This window comes from Metopolophium dirhodum, chromosome 6 (assembly GCF_019925205.1).
Source record: "Metopolophium dirhodum isolate CAU chromosome 6, ASM1992520v1, whole genome shotgun sequence".
Lineage (NCBI taxonomy): Eukaryota > Metazoa > Arthropoda > Insecta > Hemiptera > Aphididae > Metopolophium > Metopolophium dirhodum.
The window spans coordinates 17417739-17427950 of NC_083565.1; the positions used below are offsets into that span (position 1 = coordinate 17417739).

The 10212-nt window shown below is 26.4% G+C and overlaps 1 protein-coding gene across 1 annotated transcript; it reads left to right on the plus strand.

The window, feature by feature from the left end:
- The first annotated feature begins 2504 nt into the window (after positions 1–2504).
- On the plus strand, positions 2505–10129 carry LOC132946376 (uncharacterized). Its single transcript, XM_061016357.1, is given in 20 exon segments — positions 2505–2635; positions 3092–3202; positions 3509–3546; positions 3548–3595; positions 3732–3902; positions 3993–4206; positions 4265–4364; positions 4470–4620; positions 4891–5042; positions 5109–5523; positions 6411–6572; positions 6670–6876; positions 7036–7188; positions 7253–7441; positions 7517–7640; positions 7711–7823; positions 7907–8065; positions 9270–9481; positions 9620–9741; positions 9921–10129. Coding segments are annotated over 18 exon segments (2808 nt in total). The 5' UTR covers positions 2505–2635; positions 3092–3117; the 3' UTR covers positions 9735–9741; positions 9921–10129.
- Positions 10130–10212: the final 83 nt, after the last annotated feature.

The following is a 10212-nucleotide window of genomic DNA, read 5'->3' on the forward strand; positions in this document are numbered from 1 at the left end:
TGCTCCCCTCTCGTTTTTCCATTATAATATTGAATTGAAATTTACTTAAAGACTGTATATACAATTATTGACATTTTTCGTATTACTTGTGACACTGAGTGTCCTGTGGGAATACAAACTTTTTCTTTTCAAATAAGAACCCATCCCTTTTTTTACTCTAATTTTATTTAGTTTATAATTATTTTGAAAGTTTTGATGTATCTAATCAGGGGATCTGCCCCCACACCCCCCTTGTATACGCCACGACTGTATCCACCCTATGGTATTACACTATTACGTGTCTCGGCGTATTTTGACCTAGACTTGTTATGGACCCAATTCAAATCTGAAGACGAGTCTTTATTAGACTGACGATTATTCATCCTACCTGGCTCCGTGGGCTGTATAATATGATGCGTCCAAAACGGTAACAAACGGTTTGATACCCAAATTCATGATGGAGGCCATTGATGATCTTTCTATTTTATTCAGAGTTGTCTAATGTCTTCCTCCAACGTAGACACCTGCCGATCAGATGGTCAAGGCATTTTTACGGTATTACCGACTATACTGAATAATACGGTAATGCGCCAAATCTATGTTGAATTTCACCCCAAGGGTGACTATTTTTATTGCGTGTTAAGTCTCACGCTATTGTCTGTGTATACAAAACGCGGTTACAGGTCTTTAGTTGCGTGAATATTTTACACACTATGTGTTTTTGAACTCGCGGTATTGTTTTTAGACTTGCAGCTGACAATATAACGTGGTCTGTTTTAGGACGATCGACTGGCAACTGATGACTGGTCGATATTCACAACGAATCGGCCTTCGTATCCGATCAACCGTCTCGGTGGCATATATATATATATATATATATATATTATATAACCAAGTACCACGCGTCTACGCTTTATATACGTTTTAGTTGAGGCACTTCCTGTTATTTATTTAGTTTTCTGTTGCGTTGTAGAGTGTTAGGATGGGTGACCCATTATTTTGATTTGTGTTTAGTATGTTTGGTCACAGAGCCCGGTATGAGCTATCTGGTTTCCACGATAGCGCCAGTTGGCGTAGTAACTTCTATGAGTTTTTCCAGCCCTCGTCACCTGTCCTATCATCGTGTTACGTACAGCCGTGCGAGTTACCATGAGCGGTGGATTCGGTCGTTTTTCCACTACTTGGCTATGCGGAAGATACCCGCGTTTGTTCGCTCGACTGAGTGCAATTTTTTTTTACGGTCTTTGCGGTCTTTCGTATACGGTTATACGTATATACGTAATATATATAATATTATGTCTACTGTTATACGCGCGCGTTGTCGCCTTTGAATTTTAAATAACAAATTCTAAAAACTACATTCATTAAAAAATTATATATTTTTAAATTTACTATTACAGTATAGTAGGTACTTATCACTTTTCAGAAGATTAGACATAATTAATTTTATATAATATAATAATATAATTCATAATTAATACTTCACCTAATCTAATATTATTAATATTGTAAAATAGATTAAAATGTAATAAATTGTTTTTGTAGCTGAAGATGTAAATCTAAAAGGTCAATTAAATATATATAGCCATATAAGTACTAAGGTACCTACCTAGGTATATAAGTATTTAGTATATAACACAAAAATGATTATAATCCTTCAACAATTAACAATCTTTTCATGCATGAAATATCAGTTTTAAATATGATTTGTATGTCATACGAAGTTGTAAGATAGGTAGTTGAGATTCCTGCGGAATTACTTATGTGATCCTTCTAACAGGATGTTTGTGTGTTTTTACTTGTATAGTAAAAACTTAATAGTTAATACAACTTACCTACTACTTACCTACAAATAACTATGTACATATATTATATTGGTAGGTATTTGCCATGGTTCAAACTTGTTTTGAGTAACTGTTTTGATATTGTCTATGTTGGTCACTTGGAGAACAAGTTGGGGCAGCTTACTAAAAGCACAGAATATAATAAGTACTTAAGCCTTACCTACTGAACTACTGAAGTAGGTACCTAATACCTATTATGACCTATGTAGTATAAGTAGGTAGATACTAAATTAGGTATAGTATAAGTACGAAGTACCTACCTATTATATAACCCATTAATGTTGATTTTAATCGGAGTATTATACATAGGGGCCATAGGGCCGTTCTTTACTAATGTCCGGTTAAAGTTAACCGACACTTTACTGGACATCGTAAGAACGACCCATATACTTATATAACTTATAGAATAGTAATATACCTGCAGACTGTTCTGACTGTTCTGAGTAGGTAGGTACTTACTGCAGTCTGCAGAGGTAGGTACTTACCTATATAATTCAATTATTTTAAATCTTAAGCCGTGGTGGTGGTACTGCAGACCACTGAAAGTAAAGTCTGACTATAAACAGTTGGTAACATACATACCTACTGTTTACTTATAATATAGTCATATGTTTTCGTAGAATTTTGTATTAATTTTACTAATATGTCTTCACAGATCGCTTTTTTGATTTTTCGTCTTCATGATTAGCGTTTTTACTTTTGTCAATTGTCATACTGTCCTTAAAGTCGTTGAACATAATTAATAATAATTACACTTTACGGTTTTGTCATCCGTGTCGTGGACTCGTGACTCGTGTCGTAATTTCTAAATCGTAAGTAGTACGCAGGGTACCTATGTACTCCATATAATATGTACTAAGAGGACTTTAGATTTTTAGAATGATATTTCAATCATAGAATGATTTCATATATTCTGTTCTTAAATTGTTTTGTTATAAATGCGCTATAATCTACTTTCTCCATATTCCGTGTAAACTATGTGGTTAACAGTAACACTTTACCACAATATATCTACCTACCAAATTGTAAATAGTTTAAAGTTGATGATTCACTGTGGGTTAGGTGGTATTAATGACTATTAAAATTATTAGATAAAACGTCATAAACAGCATTATCTAATTTGGTGAATAACAAGAAAATTCTTAACACGGATCACACTGTTACATGGAATACAGAGACAGTGTAATAGCATCTTAACTTTGTAAACAGTTGGATATTATCATTGAATATTCTATTAACGTTTTAAATAAGAAACATTTGTATTTTAGAAGTTTTGTTGAATCTGACAATTGCAATGAGTTCAGAACATGAAGAAACTATTCTATCTTCGAGTGCCAACAGAGTTTTGCCTTCGTCTAGCTTGACATTGTCTTCTAGTAGTAAGTTTAAATAAATTATACCTATTTTAATTGTAATATAACTTTAAGTACATGTTGCCTATTGTATACAAAGTGCAAAAATGATTCTCAATCTCAAAATTATCAATAGGTAAAAAATAAATATACTTATTACGTATACCTAGGTACTTATATTGATTTTTGAAAAACATTTTTGTATTGTATATTTTATAGTGCTATAGGTTATGTTTTGCACAATATATTTATAATATATTTTGATAATATTAACTATAATAAGAACCTACTATTATTTATGTAAATTACAATAAAAGTACAATTTATTTTCAGTATCATCTATAGTTACAAGAAGTTCAATTGAAAATAGTTTTTTTTACTGCAATAGATCCTAACATAACTAGCAGTACAGAAATAGAAGTAAGATAAGAAATTAAAGATGTTGAGAAATAATTTGCAATGCATCTATTTCTAATATAACATATCAACATATTGTAATTTATTATTGGTAATAGGTACAGTTTATTGTATATTTCCTTTACTTTGAATTGTTAAGGTGATAGTGAATATTTGGGTGAACAAATTTAAAGAAAATCCCAGAACTGGTACAATCAAGTTATTTGCTGTTATAATTAATTGTTTTGATGTCGATGTTTGTGAAGATGCATTCATTAACTTTAATTCTGTTTTAATATTTGCAAGAATTAATAAATGTTTTGAAACATTGGTATGATATTTGTAATTAATACTATTGCCTATTATTTATTAATTTCTAAGTAAAAATATAATTTTATATTATACTGATTACATTTTTAAGGCAAAGACTGGTTCATTAATTTCTCCCGAAAAAATCAAAAAATCAATAGAAATCCATAAATCCTTAGAACTTTTTACTGCAATTTTTCACCATCACAGTAACTTATTTTTGGATAAAGATGCAAATAAAAGTTATTTTAAATTCTTGAGAGATATTCTTACAAGAATATCACAATCTGATTTTGTTGGACCAAGACTTCTTGCTACAAGTTTTGGTAAAGCCAAATATTAATATAACAATTATATACCATTCAAATAATTATATTTATTTAGGTTTAAAAATAGTAACTGGTTTGGTACAATCAAATAATATAGAACTTGTACAGAACGATCTTGAAATATTGTATACAGAGTTTTTAATAAAACGATGGAAGTAAGTTAACATAATACTTGTACACATCATTTTGTATACATGTGTTTACTTTTACATAGTTAATATAATTATCTGTATATTATTAATTTGATTTTTTCTTTACAGAGATACTTTTTATATTGTACGAGAAAAAGTGTTACTAGAAATAATGTTTTGGATAAATATTGATTTTATTAACTTTTTTAATGATTTTTGGATGTATATTTATTGGGCACTAGGAGATCAAAGCACAAGTGTACAAACTATAGCTCTTAAAGTACGTATATTTTTATTTAATTTAATAGTTATACATTAATTATATTACATATTAATATATTTTAATTTCTGAAGTAAGTAATATTGGTATTATATTAGTTAACATTTTTTCATACCTAACTACTTTAAATCAAATTAGTTATTTTTCAATTTCAAACATTTGACTAGCCTTTATTAAGCATAGCTTGTGTTGAAGAGAAAAGAAAGGCTTACATCAGTATGTATATCATCAACCCCTAAATGTATAGTAATATTCCTTAATTACTTTCAGATGGCTAATGATATATTATTAAATATGCACAGTAATATTCCTAAAGTGAAGATGATGATAAAAAAAATAGTTTCCGTTCTAGCTAACCTACTTTTATCAACTAATGATGGAGTCGTAATTTCAGCATTAAATTTATATTCTATATTGCCAAGGTTTTTATTCTTAAAATAAAATATAGTTGAAAGATGAATAATTATATTCTCTTTAAAAAATTTTAGTATAGATGATGAAGATGAAGAAGAAGTATATCACATGAATAAGGTCGAGTCAATAGCATTAGAATTAGTTTTTTCTGAAAAAACTAAAGTTTCCCGAGTTGCAGCAAAACATTTTGTTAACCAAATGGTTAATTTTCAACCAAATGCATTTGAACAATTGAAAGTTCTTATAACAATTTTAGAAGGTGTTCCGTTGCAAATTAGATTGATTGCTGCCTCCTTTTTTGTTGATGCTATTTATGATTTATGCCCTTTACTCACAGACTTTAAATTTATATCTCAATTATTGACTTTAGACAATCTTGAAGATACAGAAAAACACAATTTTATGACTTTATTTATGTATGTTATTAAATGGTTAATTACTGGTGTTAAGCCTGAACAGAAAATTGCTTTTATGGGAGACCAAAATGATGTAAGTACTGTTGTTTGTTTAATTTTAAATTTATATAAGATGTAATAAATTTAACAATTTGTTTGATTATTTGTCAGGAAAGTTATTTTTCAATTTTATTTAATTTTCTAACATGTCTTACTATTATTACCCAACTGGTAAATAAATACAAAATTGGTTCTATATATAATATGTAATGCATATTTTGTAGTATGTAATTGTTATCTACAGCAAATCAAGTTGATTATAAAGTTTTTCAGCTGTAAACAAAAAGTATTGTAAAAATAGATAGATATAAAAGTGTATTTAATTATTAATATTTAGTTTTATGTTAAATTAAAATTTTTTAAATAGATTTCTTCATAAGCAATATAAAAGTTTGACCATATTCAGCATCGGTACTTTAAAGTGTATATTTTAGATTATAATGTATATTAAGTCAGCTGTTATTTAATTTCTATAATATTACTATTTAATATTTACTGATTTCTATCGAAATTTTAATTTTTTTTTTATAAATTATACCATAGAAATAACCAAATTGATTTAAACTATTTATATTATTATATAATTTATACCATCTATTTTAAATTTTGGCTGGTGTATTGGATACCAACTAAATTTTAATACTACAATTGTTTAATTTCTATTAAATAACAAATTGATTAAGTGTTGTTATTATTGTATTAATTTATGCAATTTTATTATTTTAGTATTTACAAGTACAGTGAAAATTCCATATTACTAAGTCTCACGGAGAACAAAAAAAAATTGTATTAAAGAGACATTTGTAAAATAGAATTAAATAAATATAGTTTGCTTCTCAAAAGTATTTTGTTTAATGGAAGTTTCACTGTATGTTATATAATATATAAGATATGCAGGTATATAATTTTATTTTATTTTAGATTATTCAGTTACATGTTAATACAATTAAAAAGACAGAATATACTACTTATATGGTGATGCATTTACTAAATCAATTTAAAGAATGTAATACACCTACACATGCATTTTCACTATGGATTTTACTACAGTTTGTTGATTTTAAATTACTTCAAGATAGAAAAGTACTATTATACTTAACAATATATACATTTATATTTATAAACTTGATAACTATGTATAAAATCATGATTATTTTGTATGTTTTAAATTGTAATTTAGATAATACCTGATATATTAGATCAAGTATCTTTATTTTATCACACATGGAATGTTCCTACTATTTTAGAGATGATTTCAAAATGCATTCATATTATGTCTTCAAATTTAGAAGGTTCTGATCAAAGCCTATGTTTAAAATATATTAAAGATATTGCACAAGCAAATATTAATATTTTAAAAGCTGAAATTGAAAATCCAACTAAAAATGTAATCTTATAAAATATAATATAATATAACTTTCGTAAATAGGTATATAGATTTATAAGACAAATAATTTTGAAGTTATTACAATTGAATAATCATAAAATTAAAATTAAATCTTTAAATAGATTTGTATTAAATTATAATGACTATTTATTTTTTCAGGCGTCAAATAAATTGAGTCAAAAAAATGCTTTAATTAAAATGTGGTCTCTAGCAAAGTATAACCTTATACCTGATGACTTGGAACCATTGATATATTTATCTTATTATGTACCCAACCTAAAGAAGAACTCACCAACCAATTTAATTGTTTCAGTATGATATTTGAAATAAACACAATATGTTGTAATGTGTCTTAAAATTAAAAAGTATTTTTTAGGAATTTGCTTTAAGTGCTTTTATGGAAGTATTTAGAAGAAAAATATTAAACGTACCAACAGATTTGCAAAATAATTTTTCTATTGAACAGTCTGAAATTATTGTGGAAAATACATATGTTACATTTTTAAATGCCATGTTAAATACATCAAGTAAATATGACCCTCAAATTTTAAACATCTATGAAACTGTAAGAAATTGTTTTTATTTGTAAATTACATTTTATTTTTACATAACTTTTTGTAATTATTTTCATTACTTTCAGGCATTTTTAATTGTTGATGACTTATTACGGATTAGATTCAACAAAGATAGAACTAATTATATACTTGATGATGACCAAAATATGAGATTAAATGAGTTTATTTTTTCTTTATTCAATAACTGTGGTATGCATTACTTGGTATAAGAAAATACATTTTTAAATCTATTGAATGGTTGTTTTAAAATTTATTTTAGAATACAACGATGATTTAAATACTTTAAGACTTGTAGAAGTATTTATACAACTTATACAGGATGGTGTTATCGAAATAAATCATTTGATTACACTATTGCAGTTTGTAAAAAAGGTACCTACTACCTACACTATAATAATTTTATAATCAAAATAAATTTGTCAAGCTTTTCATAGCAGGAATATAATATTGTATAGGAATTGGTTGAACATGCACTTATACCAGTTTTTAATTTCTTCTGCAAAAAAGAAACTGGAGATCAACTAAGCGATGTAATTAATTTATACTTAGTGTACATGTATGAAAATATTATTTCTCAAAAATCAGACTTCAAAAATTTTACATTAAAAGATTTAGTAAGTGGTTTTATTTCTAAAATGTGTGTTTTCTTATATTACTAGTTATCTGGGCCAAAGATTTGTATTTGTAAAAATTGTACATGCCATATTTCTTCTAATTATAATACTAATATAATATTTAACCAATTGCAACCATTTAGATAAACAAAAAAAAAATTATTTCTACTTAAGCTGAAAAATAATTATGTGAGATTTACCCTTTAGCTATCTACAGGAGTTGAAAAAATAAGCTATAAACACCCTCTAAGTTTCAATAAATCTATTGATATGACTTTTATTGAAAACAGTCCAGCCGTTTTTTGAGGTTAATGATTTGGGATGAACCAACATTTAATTTTAGTTGTGTAACTTGACTTGACTTGTGAAAAAATGAAAAATACAAAATATAGGTTATATAGGTGTTTCTTGGGTTTGGTGTACAGCGTACCTTAGTTAACAGGCGAATTTGCTTCGATATACATCGCTTTTTGGACCAATTCGACCAAGATGGACAATTCACTTAGTATAATACGAATGTGATTAACTAAACTTTCCTAATATCTCCAAGAATAATTTGAAATTTTCACAAAATCAATTAAATAGTTTTAAAATACCTATATAAACTACAAATATACATTCAAATCTCATATTTGTTTTAAGATATAGATATATTTCTTTATTTGAAACCATAAACGTGACAATTTGATGCATGCGTTTACCTCATCTGCCTGATTAACTAATGGCAACCATTTCTAAACAAAAATGTCCATAGTAAATATCAAAATCTCTGTTTGATTTCCATCTCTCCAGGATTGATCTATCAGGGCCAATTATGAATCTAAACCATCAAAGGATCCACTTAAATTCACACAACAAATTTCTTCTGTTTAGTCCATCCGTTTAGGAGGAGTTCAATTAGGTACAGAGGTATAGAAGACTTATTATATTATATACCTAGATTACTTATATTTTGTAAAAAGTATTAAAAAAAATAAATAGGTATGATATTATAATATATTCTATTTAAACAGAAAATTTTTTCTCATTACTTGTTTTAAACCATACTTGTTATGTTCATGTGTGCATATATTCTTTTAAATCTATAATATTAATTACTATATGCTATGATTTTGTGCTTGATCATTCCTGTATTAAACAACTTTTAAATTTTGATTTTAATATATTGTTTATTTAATTCAGGTGTTTAAAATTTTAATTTTAGACTGATGTTGCTACTATAATTACACGCATCTTATGTCAATGTACGGATCAAATAGGTAAACGTTTAGTATCAACAAATATTCATCGACATGGTATTCAATATGCAATGAGTGATTCATTAAGTAACCCTTACGTTGAATATCCATTTAAAAAATTCTTTTGGATTCTTGCATCTATGTGTGATATTTTAATCCCATATGATGCTCAACGTTTGTAAGTAAACATTCCAATACTATAAATCAGTTTATTATATAAAATTGATATGTAAATATTTTTTTAATCTTAGACCCATACTAAATTCACATTTTTTTTTTGCAATTTACATAAATTATTTATTTTAATATTTTTTAGAGCTAATGATTTTATTAGTAAACCTGCTACACAAGAATTAATTAGTTCTGACAATGAATATGTACTTGGATATTTGTATAAATTATCAGAATTGTATGATACTCAAAAAAATTAATTTGTTGGTAAGATATTGAAATGTAGTTTTATATTTTTATTATAGGTAGTATTATAAGTTATAATTATAGTGTGAGATTATAATAATAATTTGTTAAATAAATAAAAAGTAATGTGCATGTTATCTCCAATGAAATTACATTTAGATTTATGATTATTTAAGACATTTTCTTTACCTTTATTTCAGAAACATTGATGCAATTACTAGCACCCAACCTAAAATAAAAAACATGTCCACAAATATTGAAGATATGAAAATATATTTTAATATGCATTGTGTGTTTTTATAGATATTGTAGATAATATTTAATGATCAAACATTTTTTATTTCAATAATTTTAGTTATTAAAATAGCTTATGTATGCTCTAATTTATTATTTATTGTACAAAACTTTTTGTTAGACATTTATCTGAAACCCATATAATATTTGTATAAATAGATAAATTGTATGATTTTTTTGTTAAGTAGTTTCTATTTT